The sequence below is a fragment of the Limulus polyphemus genome, unplaced genomic scaffold (assembly GCF_000517525.1).
Source record: "Limulus polyphemus unplaced genomic scaffold, Limulus_polyphemus-2.1.2 Scaffold3146, whole genome shotgun sequence".
In the NCBI taxonomy this organism is placed as follows: domain Eukaryota; kingdom Metazoa; phylum Arthropoda; class Merostomata; order Xiphosura; family Limulidae; genus Limulus; species Limulus polyphemus.
In genome coordinates, this window is record NW_013668756.1 from 86882 (window position 1) to 104719 (window position 17838).

General features: G+C 30.6%; 1 protein-coding gene across 1 annotated transcript in view; it reads left to right on the plus strand.

The window, feature by feature from the left end:
- The window catches only part of LOC106468751 (vacuolar protein sorting-associated protein 51 homolog), a 112481-nt gene that overhangs the window by 78177 nt on the left and 16466 nt on the right, over positions 1 to 17838 (plus strand). Inside the window, exons 13-17 of the mRNA XM_022397105.1 lie at positions 6107 to 6229; positions 6409 to 6516; positions 11061 to 11153; positions 14528 to 14575; positions 16340 to 16572. Of these exons, the coding sequence (XP_022252813.1) occupies positions 6107 to 6229; positions 6409 to 6516; positions 11061 to 11153; positions 14528 to 14575; positions 16340 to 16572 (605 nt within the window). The remainder of the gene's footprint in view (positions 1 to 6106; positions 6230 to 6408; positions 6517 to 11060; positions 11154 to 14527; positions 14576 to 16339; positions 16573 to 17838) is intronic.

Below are 17838 nucleotides of genomic sequence, written 5' to 3' on the forward strand. Positions count from 1 at the left end.
AGTGATTCACACACTTTACTTATGGTGCCTACTGTTCACTTGACTCAATTATCTATCTTTCCTCAATCTATCTATCTATATTTCTGGCTTTCTTTGCCAGGCTTATATACTAAAAAAGAGGGTGTCTCGAACAAACTAGGAAATTCACGATCATTCGAGAAACTCCTCGCACATGCCACCAGTGCCAATGCACCAGCAGTGTCACGTGACTTCTGCTGTTGTAACAATACTTTACAAGTTACAATTTAAATGCCGAAAGCTGATGAAGTAAAAGTTAAAGTAAAAGAATGCAACATGGTAGATGTCGTGGACCACTAAACAATATATGGCAGTAGTACTGATTTGAACTCTCACAGGCCTCAATAATCGGGGACACTCAGAAACCATTGTTTTTCTTCACCCCGCTCTTGATTATGATATTATTTTGCTTGTAGTTAGGAGAGTTTGGTTAAATTTTGAATTTTGTTCCATTGCTGAGGGTATAGTGCATTTTTTAAATGTAATTCGGTTTATTAAGTATAACAATACCTATACCTTTATCAGGTCAGGTGATCACGATATTTTAGTTATTAGCTAATTCCTTTAGGGCGGTATATTCTTCATGAGTAATGGTGGAAGCAGATTTATGGGAGTTGTAGTTGTAAAATGAAGACAAAGCTGCATTTTTGAATCTTGTTCTTACAAAGTTCCCTAGATTCTGAGCATCATTCCTGTTGAAAATAGATTGAGATTTCAAAAATTTTTAAGTGTTCTTAAAGGGGAACAGGTAACCAGAGAATTTAAGTTTAGGGGAAGGCAAGCAAAACTTTAGCCCCTTAGCTAAGGGACTTTTACAGAATTCACTGAGTTCAACATCACTAATAAAGTTAAAAATCACCTTGTTAGGATCAATACTGTTGGTATTTTTTAGGTGCAAGTAATTTACTCAGCTTAACATTCTGTTTGTTTTCCATGCGGGTTTCAGTTTTTGTGTTAATTATGTTAAGCATGTGGTTGTAATCAATCCATGATACATTATTTTCTAGTTCTTTCTTCTTTGATTCATGCTGGGTGCTAGACTGTTTCTTCTGTTTGAATTTCAACTTCAGTTCTTCCAAAAGACAACGTTGACATGAGAAATACGCAGGAGATTTCTGCAGATAATGGTTAATTGTTTTGAAATAGAGCAACTTGGAGATGACTTGATGGTGTTTGCAAGTTGATAAAAAATATCAAATGATAATTTTCAGAGTTTGAGGTCGAGTTTTAACCATAAAGCATCATTCTCATATTGCTCTTTAATAACACTAGCAACAGATTCAATCGATGGAATCGAAGTTTAATGATGAACAGTAGAACGGTGGCAGCAACAATGAACATTTAACACGTGTGTATACAGTCATAAACATTTAATTCTTGAACGTTTTGGAATATATATATTCCACCTTCAGTAAGCTACATCAAACATGGTAAAGTATTAGGTACAAAAGTTTAAAAATTTAAACATTTTATAAAAAGTTATTAAAATACAGAATATAAGGATGAAGTAAATTAAAAGACAGCCAAGTAAACAATAAACAGTGTGTATGAATAACATGAATACACAAATTTGTGATCCTATAAAGATTGTGTGTAAATAATGTGACTACTTGAGTTTCTCATCCTATACAGAATGTGTGTGAATAATGTGATTACGTGAGTTTAATATCTTCATCACCCAACCTGATAAAGGTACAGGTGCTGTTGTACTTAATAAACCAAATTACATTAACAAAATGCAATGTATCCTCAGCAATATAACAAAATTCAAAGCTCTTAAAGTTGATTGGTTAAAGCTCACTGTAAAACATGAAGAAAAAATACAACAAACTTTAAGAAATTATAAACATTGCAATTACATTTCAGAAATTGTTCTTGAAGATATTGTTACGACAGCAGAAGTCACGTGACACTGATAACACGTAATGAGTTCTAGAAAGATCGGGGAACATCACGAATAATCCAGTATTTGCTAGGCGCCCTCTATTCTTGTATATAAGTGTGCCAGACAATGAATCGGAATTGAATTGCAGACAGAGATAGAGACGGACAATTGAGTCAAGCGCAGTAGTAGGTAAAGTGCGTGGATCGTTCGTTGTGAATTATAGTGTTTGTTGAAGTTAAAGTGACTGTGGAAATTAAGTGTATTGCAAAGTTGTATTGAGAAAAAATGAACTAGTTTTATTTAAGAAAAGACTTGTATTGCTGAAGTTTTTCGGAAAAATTTCTATGGAAAATTAACAAACGAACCCAGAGTCGTAACAATATTTACCCCTCAGAATCCCACCCAGGTCTCATGTATGGGTTACCTAAAGTTCACAAAGATAACAACTGCTTGAGACCTATTTTATCCAGCATTGGTTCCAATATTTATAAATTTGGTAAATTCTTCTTTCCTATTCTAAATCTATTGCAATGAATTTACAGTTAAAGATTCATTTTCCTTTCTACAGGAAATTTATAAAATTAGTAATGCTGATCAATATACACTTGCTAGTTTTAACATTGAATCTTTATTTACAAACATTCCATTTGAGGAAACAATACAAGTAATCTTAAAGAAACTTTTCCCCAACAAAAATGAAACATACACAAGCTTTAATCACTAACAGTTCGAACTGTTAGGTAAACTTGCTCTCAAGGATAATTGTTTTGTTTTCAATGGTCAGTTATATGACCAAATACATGACGTGGCAATGGGGTCGACTCTTTCTAACATATTCCATTGTTACTATGGACATTCTTGGTTAGACACCTGTCTCACTGAATGCAAACTGGCTCTATATAGAAGGTGTGTTGATGATATGGTTTTACTCTTTTGAAGCTCTACTTACATCAAACAATTCTTGGATTATTTAAATTCAAAACACCCTAACATTAATTTTATTTGTGAAACGGAAACAATAGTAAATTGCCTTTTCTTGATATCCAAATCAGCAAATTAGATAACCATTTCACAACACATGTTTATTGTAAAAAACATTTACAAGCTTACATACTTGATTTTACAGTTTTATTCCAAATTCCTTTAAATGTAATCTTATACTCAGTCTTCTCAATAGAGCATATAACGTCTGTTCTAACTACCTCCATCTTCATACTGTAATCACCACCCTTAAGAACATTCTAATAAACAACAATTATCCCTTGCATTTTATTCAAGCCTTAACACACAAGTTCCTTTTTCACAATTTGAACCCCAAATAAACCATCACTGTTGACAAATACCCATTAAGACTAATTGTTCCTTTTTTAGGTAAGCAAAGTTTCATAGTGAAGTCATAAATTTTTAAGAATAATTAAAACATTTTATCCACATGTTCAGCTACAAATGATATTTAAATTATCTTTCATAATACAAAATCTATTCAGATCTAAAGACCTGTTAACTATTCCTATGCATTTCAAGATTATATATAAATACACATGTCATGGTTATAATGCCACTTACATTGGCAAAACTATGTGCCAATTATGTCTGCGAGCCTGCGAACATATGGGAGTATCAAGCAGAACTGGTAAAAAAATCTATCAAATCCACCAGACTCCTTGTTTCACACACATAGTAAAAAGAACAGCCACCCAATCTTGATTATGTATTTTAAAGTCATATCATATGGATCATCCAGTACTGAACTTTTAACTAAAGAAAGTTTATTTATTATAAATGAACTCCCAACTTTAAATAATAACACAGCTTCACTAGAGTTAAACTGAAAACTTGCATAATATTGTTATAATTGTTACATTATCCTAGTCTTTATTTGGCTGTTACTTACCTAGGTCTTTTTTTTTGCTGTCTCCTGTAAATGAAACTTAACCCTACTCTACTAATGGTGCTAAACAAGTTTTATTTAACTCTTTGACTACAGGTCTGGGTGCATTTTATCCAGTACATAACCATCAAAGTAACTATGAGAATAATCAACCTATAACTTCTAATGTATGCCTATCTTCACAAAATTTTGCAGATTATCAATAAATGTTAAAAGACTGTGCAGAAAATATCATGTGTTTAGTTAAATATTTTTTTCTTTTGAAATGTTGACTATTCAACATCCAAAGTAATTTTGATTTTATTTCACAGGAATCAAAGTTTAATGATGAACTATAGAATGATGGCAGCAACAACAAACATTTCGGAATATATATATTCCATCTTCAGCAAGCTATATTAAACATGGTAAATTATTAGGTACAAAATTTCATAAAGTTTAACATTTTATAAAAAGTAATTAAAATACAGAATACAAGGATGAAGTAAATTAAAAGCTATATTTTTTATTTTTAGTGTGTATTCTTTATTATTATAAAAGTAAGTAAGGTGTAAAAATTAGAAACTTATTAACTGAGATTGGGTAAGATAATGATGCAGTAGTGTGAGCTGCACTTTCACCAAGTGATTTACAACTTGTATGGCAGGATTATTCAACATTGTTCAAATCTCAATAAAACAAAGTATAAATAAATGTATTCTGTTATGAACTTTAAGCTATTTAGGATAAACAGTAGTAATTTCCTTTTAGAATTTGCAGTCATTCTAGAAAGAAGAAAAAGGGTAATTTAGATTTATTTCATATTTTTTTATGGTGGTTATGAGGTTGGTCAAATTGACCGACCCTGTATATAGTTATAGAGAAATAACAGATAATAGAGCATAGGAAGAAGTAAGGCAAGTCAGGCTGTGGCCTGACCAATTTTTCATGGCATATATAGCTACAACTTGTGTATTAAAACTTGCTTCTTTTAATTCAATACATTATGTTGGGTGTATGAAGCATTTGTAGATAAAATCTTTAATTGTTCTCAAATTCTGGACACATGGCTTTGGTCAAATGACTGTGACTTACTGGCTGGATATAGAAATGCAAAAGTTGCATTAACAGAAGCACATTTCAACACAGTTTTGGAGGAATGTAATCATGATATTCTATACTCTGAGTGGAATAAAATGAAGATTTTTTTTGTCGGTAATTTTCAGACTTGGATCACTTCACATCAGTAGCTTGGAAGAGAATTTGTCACTTCTTCCAACATAAATTCCCTGACATAACAAAGTCAGTGGAAGTTTTGAGAGTACTTCCTTTTGCAAATGCAGTTATTAAAAAATGTTACAGTACAATGGGCAAGATCAAAACTGACTGGAAAGCCAGGCTTGCTTCTAACACCCTTGAACACCTTGTACAAATTTTAAAAAAAATAGGACCCACTGATTATGACTGAAGATGCAGTATGCTTTTTTAGCACATCAAGAAGACCTAATGTCCAACCATATGAAAAGAAATCTAAGCTTGATAGCGGAGACCCAGTAAGTTGAAAGTTCCACAACTAACAGTGCACTCAGCAACCTAACTGAAATTGACAAGAAAGATAAACTTAGTGAAGTTGAATTCGCTGTTTGTCAAATGACAGTCAATCAGTGTGACCACACACATTAAGTGACTTTATTTCTGAGATATGATGAAAAATATTTCTTTATATTCAAATGATAACATCATTTTGATTTATTATTATTTTCTTGTGGTTAAAACTTTTGCATAAATTTGTATTATGATAATTTCAATTTCACTTAACCTAAGAATTCATTATTATAATCATGGAGTTTTAGTAGACACAGTAACAAGGTTAATGGTTACCTTGTTATACCTAGCATTTTCTACCATTTGCATCTGTTTTATATTCCTCTGACTAGGTATTTTCTTTCCCTCCACCAAGTGCATTTTATATTTCATGGACATGTGATAATAAAAGTATACACCAAATATAGTATAGGGGCCCAAAATAGACATTTATTACATTGCTATTCAAAATGTACTAACTGCTAATCAGATTGAAGAGTGATTAGTAAAAGCTGCTAATCAATTTTTGAAATATCATTTAAACCTTGATATTTTTAGTATCTTGAATGTGGAAAATTATTTTATTGGCAGAGCAAACTATGAGTACAAATTTAATAAAGTTCATAAATCATGTTAAAACATGATAAGGTATTTTGTTTACAAACTCTTACAAATTTACAGATTTGCAAGTTTTTTAGTAGATTTACAGGTATAGTTAAAGTGTGATATTTTATGGGAATTTTTTTCAGGCTTTCACACGGCCAGATAACACTTTTGCTATGAAACCCAACTTCTGGGAGCCATTCTGTCATGATCATGTTCGTGAAGGAGTGATAGTGGCTTTTATCCATCACATTAACACTGTAGCAAATGTGAGTTTTGTTTTTATGAAATATAAAGTAAAAATTAAGTAAAAGATATAGCATAGTTAAAATTTTTGAAGAATAGTAGTTTATTAATTTTATGTAAATATTCAGAATTAAATTTTATACATTAGTCAGTTTTCATAGGAATTGAGAAAATGTCAATGATTTGTGTTTTACCTCTTCAGGAGTTCTGCCAAAATGCTGGAGACAAAGGAGTTTGTCCTCCTCCTTCTTTACTACTTTTGTTATCACGACTCTGCTTTGATCTAGAAGTTTCTTCAATTGGATTCTTGGTGAGTCAGTTTTAAGTTGGAGACGCAGTATCATCAAATATAGTTTAAAATATGCTACAAGCCACTAAGCAATTATCTTACTTTTAACTCTTCTTTTGCTAAAGAAGCATTTACTGCTGATTAGATGTGACTAATTTTGGTTTTAAGAACCAGATTTCCATTTACTAAGAACACCAGATCAAAAGTACAGAGGGTGTCACTGGAGAGGGGGGGGTGAAACAACCATCACACTATTCTAAAAAAGCCTATAATGTTTGATTACCTAAGACATTTACAACTCAGCACCTTATTATGTGTAAGTAAGTTAAGTTTCTTTTTGTTTGTACTCTCTTTAAGTTTGAAATATTTTTGTTTTACAAGGTTAATTTAGGCTTTTTTTGTGTAAAAGAAAAAGGTCCACATTTTCTTTGAAAAAGATCCCCTCCACTCCGTACTGTAGGCTACACTCCTGAAATAGGATATAAATATATAGATCAAACTAATTAACCCTTTCTCAATGGGTGCCCCTTTAAATGCTTTTCTGCACAAGTCACTGTGCTACATTAAAAATTTAATTAAACACCTTTATTATCTATGTATGTGAATGAAATTAATATTACAATGTATGTTATGATTTGAAGTTTTATTTTAGCTAAGTTAAGTCCTTCATTTAAAAATAAACCTTTAAAAAAACTGCTTAAAACTTCAGATGTATTGTCACGTGACCAATGAGCTATGAAAATTCTCTACTTTGGCTCTCTATATCTTCATTAATACAATGGTAATTGAGTAGAGGTATGTCTAGACAATAAGATGCTTACATAACCTTTTGACTTTCACATTTCAAAGTTCTCTGAATGAATACAGTTAAAACAAGTAGTAGATTTTTTCAACAGTGTGACAGGTGCTACGCCCATCTTCAACAGATTTGTTTGAGCTTTGTAGTCTACGTGTAGATGTTACATACACATGTGTATACTCATCAAAAAGAGGTCATTTTACAATATAATCTAACAATGGTTATTTTGAAATTGGTGCTAAGTTTTCAACACAGAGTACATGTAATTGACTTTAGTATTGTTGGCCGCTTGATCGACTATAGCACTTACAGTTGTTTCTTACCTAAATATGTTATAATTAGAGATACAGGTTAAATTTCATTTAGATCTTACTAATATATTTTAATTAATTATGTATTAGTTATGTTTTTAAATCCATAATTGAAAGGTATAAACATTTTTTAAATGTACATTATACTTTGCATCCATTATCAAGGGTTGCGCATGTCTCCCAAAAACACTGTAATATACCCCAAGGGCACCGCTGACTTGTGTTGAGATGAATAATAAGTGGTAAAGGACAAGAAAGGAAAATAAAACATTAAAAATTAACTAGATGTGAAAATGAATAGACCTGAAATTATGAACTTAACAAATAGAAAATCTTTAAAGATATTCTACAAAAAATTAAAAGGTATGTGCTCTTTTTCTATTTCCTTGTTTTAATCATTTAATTGCATTGTACATTGATGATAATAGCTAGAGTTAATGATATGGTATAGAAAATGAAAAATTGTATATAAACGTTTACCTTTAAAAACTTTTGATATTCATATAGGAGGTTCTAGAGGTTATGCAAATGAAATATGAAAACTAAGATAGAGAAAAGTATTTTTATACTTAAAATGAAAATCACCTTGCATTTGAACTATTCACAGTTTGAGTGCAAATAACTACTATAGATAAATAACATTTTTATTAGAAAGATGTAATTAAAATTATGTCATTCTTTGTGTAAAAGATACTTATAAACTCTTACAACATCTTACTAGTTTTTGTGAGGAACACACAGAGTTACCATATTTTAGTTGCATAAATGTCCTTCCCTATTTGAGTGGATGGTAATCACATCGACTCGTGCTGAAAAATATATTACTTAATGTTCATATCAGTTATCAAGATTTTATAAAAGCTTTACATCTGTTAGTTATAAGCCATGTTCTAAATTTAGACCTAAATGATAGATTATAGGAGCAGTCAAACAAGGATGGTTCTTCTGTCAAATGAGGTGGTTGTACTGCTAACCACTATCTTTGAATAAGGTTAAACTTGTAACTATCTCTTGATGTAGTTATATTACTGGATTTCTAGAATTCAGTATATGATTGGAAAGAGCCAAGGAAGTGCTGATGAAGTTAAAGTTTTCTTTACTGTTTTGTATTGTTAGTGAGCTGTTGTGCCGTGCACATTTGTACCTTCATCATCAATTTTCGGCCTTTAGTCTAAAGGCTTTTATTCAATTTTGTCCTGTTTACTCATTTTCTGTATATTTTACATTGCATTGAATTATATTCCACTTAATCGTTTAACCAAATAAACCCTCAGCTCATTTGTTACAGCACTGATGAAGTGAATTATGTATCTTAATATTCCAATTCTCAGAATACTACAGTAACATGCCAGTCTAGCTTTTCTGGTGCTGTGAGTGGGATATGTTAGATGCATAGTGTTTATAATGTGACGGTCAATCCCACTATTCGTTGGTAAAAGAGTAGCCCAAGAGTTGGCGGTGGGTGGTGATGACTAGCTGCCTTCTCTCTAGTCTTACACTGCTAAATTAGGGACGGCTAGTGCAGATAGCCCTTGTGTAGCTTTGTGCAAAATTCAAACCAAACAAACCCATGAGGTGGCTGTATTGCTGTCCTACATCTTAGTTAGTTTATGGCTATCACATCAGGAGGGTGTATCACCAATTTCATAGAATCAAACACAAAATTAGTTGTCTGTACAGAAAATGTGTGTTGTGAGGACACTTTTGGCTCTTTTAAAACATGCACCTTGTGACTACAAAGTACTGAGATGCTGGTAAGTCTAGAGATTTTTTGTACTTAGTGAGCTGACCATGTTTAGCATATTTATGATTTTATCTCAGCATAGCTATGCACATTATCTCTTCAATGGAGTGCTGCTACCTCTACAAGAAGAAAAATATTGTGGTGCTACTGTTGTTGCTACATATTTATAAATATAGCAGTGCTATCACTACCACTAGTTTTGAAAATGACATTTTTCACAATACTTTTTTGTCAGTGGAAAATGCTAATTTATTAATATGATAACATAATACAGACTCTCAGAAAAGCCTATTCATATTTACGAATGATGAGAGGAAAGCAGCTATCAACCATACAGCCTTCGATACATTCAGTAATAGTACTTACGGAATACAGTGTCAAAAAAAATGAATATGATGAAATTTATATCTCAAAGGTGAAACGAGCAATGCCCAGCTCATCACACACTTTATTGACTGAACCCTCTTTTTTCATTATTATCAAATTCCACCACATAGCTCATGGAACAACAAAACATTTGCCCAGTTCTTATTGTTTAAGGTCAACTTCTATGGTGCTGCAGCTCTGTTTGTTCCAAAGCATCTGGGCTTTCGCAAATGCTGATCAGGACACATTCAAAGCCCTTTTCTACATCATTGGTTGCTATGAAATTGAGTGTATGTACCATGCATCGAAGGTGCTTGGGGAGAAAGCAATCATCACTGGACTCTGTCTCACTACTAATGATATTGGAAATGCTGTGGAAGTTTATCTCATTTTCTTGTTCTTCATCATTTGACTCAAGTGTGCTTTGTTCTGCTTTGGGATCACCTGCATAACTACTTAAAGGTTCAACTCTTGATTCAGTGAAGAATATTCTGCAAAAATAAATTGTAAAATATAAACAGAAATGGGTATATGATATGTGGCATGGTTTAATAGTACAATTTGAGTAGGGTATTGCCATATAGGCATGGTATAATAATAATATAATTTCTTATACCACACTCCTCTAGCTATTGCCAGCCATTCAAAGTGCCTGTAACTTACCAGTCTCTATATTAGTCAAAAACCAGGTGAAATAGATACAACTTCAAAAGACTTTTAAAAGACCTGACAGACTTTGAATATTGCAGCTCGATAGGGAGAGTGTTCGAAAGCTTAGGAGCTTGTACAGAAAAAATTTATATTAATATATAACATTTAAAATATCATTATGGTTTATTTGTAGAATAGGCCAATAAGTAAATAAATGGAAGGAAAATATGGTTGTAAGAAGTAATGAGAGGCTACTTGAACAAGGAATAATCAGGATATCCTATTTTGCTTTATAACTGGAAACCTAGAAATACTATTACATGTCACTAAATTTTAACTACAGTTTATTACTGATAACATCAGAGCGTAAGATTTTTTTGTTGCTTATCAGAGTTTTTAATTTAATTGTCTTATCGGTTCAAGTAATGAGTTTTAAGTTTTGTTCATTAGTAACAAATTTGAAACATATGTCACACTAAGTTTTCTTTCAGTTTTATGAATTTAATATTTGAGTCTACTACTACGTACACTTTTGTATATATCCAAAATTACTTTGATACTAAGATACTCTTACAACATAGTTCAATATTTATTCTCACTGAAACATTACATAGTTTTATTCATCGTGTTTACCTGTATAAGTTTGGCTGTCTTGTGTTAGAAATTTATTTTTTGTTATTTTCTATTATGACAGCTTTCCCTTACAGATGAACAGTTCACAACAGATGATATCCATAGAATGACTTCTGGGTCTGAACTATGTCGAGAAACCAAAGAAACAGCACAGGTGAGGCTTTCAGATAGCTTAAATGTACACAACTTTATTAATTTTGTAATCAGAGATGTATAGTTTGGATCAAATTAGTTTAAAACTATATTTTTTTCTTAATAGTTTACTTACTGATCAAGTATTATTTTATTATAACTTACAGCTCTTACAGTAAGGAGGATTATATTTATAACAGATATGACATTTTAATCACTGGTGTGACCATTCTCAAGTACACAAGTTTTAACAGTAAAGAAGGTTTTAGTATTTAATATGACCTTCAACAATCTAACAATGTATTTAAATTTTAGAATTGATAGTGGCTGTTTATGCATGTGCATATCAATCCATGTCAATTGATAAACAAAACTGAATAAATATAAAGATGTGAAATATACAAAATATATGCATTATATTAGGAAAGTCTAGGGGAATAATGATCAAAGACATATGGAGATGTGCCTGGATATTTGTTAATTATGGAATTGTTTGATTATATTAGTAAGGCTTCTCTGTTTTTTTTTCTGTTAATGTCAGGTTCGTGTCTTAGTACTGTGACATTCTGTTCAGAAAAACTGTGGTTGTTTTTGTTCATATTTTCATGGACTAAAGAAGGGGGTTTCTGGTGTTCTTTTAACCTGATCTTCATGTTACATCCTGTTTCACCTACATAAAAGGCTGGGCAGTTGTTACATTTTATTTTGTATATGTTACCAGGTGGGTTGAGTCATTATATAATTTTCTTAACATGTGTTTAATTTTCATTCCAGAGGTGAAAATGAAACTTGTGTAGTTTAGAATGATCACACCAGTGATCAAAATGTCTTACCTGTTCTTAAACTAATCTTCCTTGCTGCTAAAACTGTAACTTGCAATATAATAAATTTTTTTAACTTTGTCTTCAATACTTTCCACCATACACACAAAGTAAAAATTTATTATTAATACACAAGTTTATGATATTCTTCAAACTACTGCACAATTCTGAATTGAGATGTTCATTTGATAAAATCTAAATTTCTCTATTTTTCTCAGCTTATAAATGGTATAGATTTTGGTTATTAACTAAATTAAATGTTCTTATGTTGATCAAAGTGAAAGGGAAAAAAACATGCTCCCATGTTTACATAATGATAGTAATAACAGGTTATACTTATTGATGTTTTGGTATTAAGCTTCTTCTATAATGAATCCTATTATTTTTATTTGGAAACTGTTTGTAGATAACTTACTTTTGTATGGAGTTTTGTGTTTAGACATGAAAATTCTTTATCTACTTTTGAGTATGACATTTAGGACTAAATAGTAAACACCAAGATACACGTGTACACAATTCACCAATAGTAAAATAACTATGTCTTTTAATTTTTTTCTGGTAGTAGTAGTAGTTATAATATACCGAAGTGCTTAAAATGAAGCATCATAAAGCTAACAGTTTTTGGTTAAATGTTATGGAAAAGTCAAAGTACTGGTGCTGTAGAAAATTACTTCAGCAAACTTACAGGAATAAATAAATAAAAACTTGTTATTTTAAAACCAAGTTAAAAGTAACTAGGTTAACTCTTTCAACACAGGCCTAGTCCCAGGGACTGACCTCATAATCATTTTGTGCTTATTATAGTTTTCATGCTATAAATTTTGAATTAGTAAGCATGTCTTCATGAAATTTTGAAGATTATCAGTAAGCATTACATGACTTTCATATGCAAAATATCTTATATTTTTATCAAGTTTTAAGACTTCTTAAGTAACGTTTTTCTCTTTTGGAATGTTGACTATCCAATACACAAAGTAATTTTGATTTTAAGATTAAAAATTCTTTTATGCATCAGAAAATTTTCAAATTTCTCACACAAAATCTTTATAATCTCCAGATAATTATCAAACTTTTTTAGAAAAAACTTTGTATTTTATCTGTTATTTTCATTACTGTATCTCTGTACGGGCTCAGTAGCTTTGACTGACCTCATAACCATAAAAATTAGGAAATAAATATAATGCTTTTTTCATTCCAAAATGACTGCAAATTATAACACGACAACACAAATATTTAGTCGAAATAACTTAAATCTCATAACATTATACATCAATATGTCTTTCTTATTTTTATTATATTGACCTTTCAGCCATGCCTGGCTAACATTACAGAAGTTGCAATGATGCTGTGCAAGTGCACTTGTGTTACCATATCCAAGAATATAAAACTGGCCTTTACAAGATGACCTGTCTTGGCTGTGTTTTAGTGGGCTAATATTTTGTAAAATACAATCACATTTTTGTTATAATATATTATTACTATTTACAAATAAGTTCTTAAACCTATTTTTCTTAAACCATAGAATAGTAAATAAAGAAGTATAGCAAACAATTATCTCTTCTAGTTACAAACTTTGTACTCACCATAGGTTGCTAAGCCTTATCAAATTTCACACAGGAAGGATGTGAAACAATGATTTTTTTAGGCTTTATATATACATTTTGAAATAACCAAAAATCATAAATTACTATATCACTACCACAGAATTCCACTATAATTTATCGGGCTTAGTTACAGCTGTATTTTGGTCTAAAAAATTATGAAATTTCAAGCTCACTAATGTCTTACCTTACCGCTTGGAATCTAGCATGAAAAGACAGAGTTTACCATGTAAATACTTTGCAGACGCTGAGAAAATCACTAGGGGGAAATTCTGAGCTTTTGATTGGTTATACACACATCATAGATCAATGTTGGTGTGTGTAAGGAAGTATTTTAAAAAATTGAAGAGGTGGGCAGAGCCACTTTGGTTGATTCAATAAATATATTGATATCTCAGAAAATATAAAAGATAGGAGGTTCTTATTTTACATTCTAGCTTATCAATATCTGAGTATCTAATTTGTATGAAATTACAGACTTTGTATTTGGACATCACAAACATTTGAACCAATGCTGCATTCAACATACCACATGACACACAAAAATTGATATTTAGTTTTTTTTTATATTTATTTTTAAACAAAGAAATTAACTAATGTATAATCCTAAAAATCGAATTATAATCTACAGTTTGATTCCAAACTTTTGAATATGACCCATGTTGTTAGGGTTAAAACTACATCCTATACTTTTTTTTTTAATTAATGTTTGTAGACTTAAAGTGAAATGTTTTGCTTTTTTTAATCTATTTACTACTTTAATTCTGTCTTAGACATAAAAACTGGTTTTAATTTGATTGTTGAGATCCTTGGAACTGTAAGAAAGAAATTCCTTTGGGGAGGTTATTTTTGTTGATATTATATTCCAAAGTTAAGCAATTAAATATGAAAGCTTCACTTGTGTTTTAGCTTGGAATAATTTTGTTACATTGTATCCTAATATAGTACAGTTTCAAATTTTTTCTTATTTTCAGAAACTATTAAATCATTTTGTCCGTGTGCAGGGATTGAATATCTCCCAGGTATTTCTTTACATAAGTTATCCTTTTCTGTTACCTTCATATTGTCGAATATAGGAAACTATTTTATATTAGTTTCTATTTTCTCAAAAATATATTTTTAATCTGTTTTTCACCTGAATATTGAGTTCATGATATTTGTATTTCTTATAAGCTTAATCCTGTGTGCACAGAGTCCATTCCTGTATTGAAGAATTAATGTTTAGTATAATTCCAAATTTACTATGTGTATCTTCATAAAATTTGGCAAGATTTTATTAGATGTGAAATTCTTTTGCTTACAAAAATTAAGATTTTTCACTAAAGTATTTTTATTAAGACTTGTCTGTGAATTTAACAAGTCAGTCTGACTAGTCTTAAGTGCAAGGCAAATTTCATACTTAGAATACAAATACTTCTTTATATCTTATAATTTTGATGATACTTTATCTTATTTTCTCTACCTAAACAAAAAAGTTTAGCAAAATCATCAGAGTGAAAGTTGAAAAGTATGAAATAAAATCAAAAGTACATTTGTTTTTCTCGATTGACTGCAGACTGCAACAGACAGTTACAGTTATTTATCATAACAGCTTTAGACCTTTATATTTTGCACAAATGCTCTCATTTAATTTTATTGTTTTATTAGTCTTTGAATCATGCATAATAACTAAACTAGCATAATAAAACAATAAATCATCCAGTGAGAGCATAGCTCAAGTTGCAATAAACAAAGTATCAAATTACACAATACATGAGCAGATCTTGTGCATACTTTGCAGATAATTTTTTTATTTTTTTTCACTTAAGTATTCTTTTCTATATATCTAACCTAATAAGTTTCAAATTCTTACATTCTAGTTACTTTTATAACAATGAATGAGAACCTTAATAAAAACAAGAAATTTAATACTTGTGTGTGAGATCTTGCACTTGATTATCAATGTTTCATCAAAACATAACCCTATTTTATGGTAGTTTGTAGTGTGTAAAATTATTTTCTTTTTTAATTCAAATATGCAACTTAGACCACAAAATATTAACAAACAAGAAACAAGTTTTCTGAAACTTTTGTAATTTAACTGACATTTTTATAAGTGTAGTAAAATAATTCCATTACCTGTTTCAAGTGATATTGGGGCTAGCAACAATGAAACTGTTGGCCAAATAATTGAAAAATTTTCACTGGAATGATCTAGCCATTATACACAAATCAGTAAATTAAAATTTTCTCTTTATATTGGTTGTAAATATTCCAGTAGCAAATGCCAGAGAGAATTATTGACATTTTTTTTTAACAATAGGATTTGATAGGAGTGTGTGTCATCTGAGTTTGACTTTCCGGATTTTGACTCGGTAGAGTCAGAATATTAGACGTGATGAATTAATATTATGTCTTAGCAGCATCTATACTTTAAGTATGTAATTTATTCCAAACTCAGGAGGCCATGTGTGGGTAGAAGTGAGAGCTGGTATGGGAAATTTGGAGTGAACAAGTATTACGTGAAAAAAGAGAAGTGAAGATTGAGAAATTATTTAAATACTTCCCTTTCAAATTAAGAAATTAAAATTTTATATCATCAAAATCTGAATTATAAGCTATGCTTTAATGGCAAGTTTATTTAGTAAGGTTGATAATAAAGCTGTTTAATGAAATTTTGAATGTAATTGTGTAAAAGATCATGATGTGCACTTTGATTTCTACACACATATAGGGTTAAACCATTTAACTTAGCTTTCATAAAATAATGTAATATATAAGAAATAAATGACATTTGTTTCTCCTAGATGTTAAGAAAAAGTGTTGAAACACGTGATTGGTTAAATACCATTGAACCACGGAATGTTCGAGCTGTCATGAAGCGTGTTGTAGAAGACTTGACAGCAATTGATGCCCAAGTTGGTCACCTCTATGAAGAAGGAATTCGTAAAGAGAGAAGTAGTGACTCAAGTCGACGGACTTATCCTTATAGTACTGGAAGACAACCCCTTCGTTCTAATTGGAGTGCATATGGTCCAAGGTGTGCTTAAGTTGTCATTTATTCATGATTACTTATTCCATATTGACATATTTTATGCCATAAGATGCATTACAAGTTTATTTATATTTTGTACAAGAAATAAAACACTTAAAAAATAGAATGTCTATTAAATGTCAGTAAAATTATCTTTATCTTTACTGAGAAGACCTCAAGCGAGTGAGTTTTTTTTAATAATACATTAACCCTTTGCTTTATCTTTACTGAGAACACCTGAAACAAGTGAGTTTTTTTTTTTGATAATACATTAACCATTTGCTTTATCTTTACTGAGAACACCTCAATCTGGTTTTATTGTGTGTAACAAGTTTGTAATGAACACTAAAACCTGCAAAATTTTATGAAGGTACGTAAAATAAATTCAGAATTATACTAAACACTAACTACCCGACCTGTCAAAAAATGATAAGTTGGAGTTTTGTGAAAAACCCCTGTTGATGCATATTGAAGGAATTCCACAGTAATTTTCCTGAAAATAATGATGAATAAATAAAAGAATGTGCAGTCAATACATCAATGCCTTGGATCATAGTGTATGTCAGATTTTAAAAATATAATATTATATATATACTATGTTGTTGTTGGGCTTAGGATTCTTCTCCAGTAGGTGTCTGTGACTTGTTAGCAATAATTTCGATGATGAATAAACAGCACACACTTTACTTGTTTTCAAATAATATATATGTATATTTGGAACAAGTTAAACCTATGTACAACAAAGTCTTCACACTATAGAGATTACAGGCATATCATAAGCACTATTTATATATAGTTCTCTTCTTCTTCCTGTTTACAAGTTGACTATCTTCTCCATATTACTATCATACTAGTATTGTGTGTGTGATTCACTTACAGTTGTGGCACAAATTACCGTAATTTGTTTATTCTTTTTCTTCTGAAGATCCTCTGTTCCTTTTGTCAAAGTGTACCCAGGCTGATTCAATTACTTTAGAACCACGCTTTGATGGAATAAAATTATCCTTCTTATCTTTTTTTATACTGTTAGTTTCACTTTAACATATTAAACATTAGGCTTATTACATCTATAGTACTTAACTTCACACAACTATATTCCCTATTGTTATTATCTATCTGTTGTTGTCTGTCTGCTGCTTCCCGCTCATCTCACACTATTTATATCTTTATTACATAGTCATCTGGCCACTTTCTATATTCTCAATACCAATTGGTTTTTAACAAAACCTTCCACAATCATCTGCTTTTAACTCTTATTATAACAAAACTTAA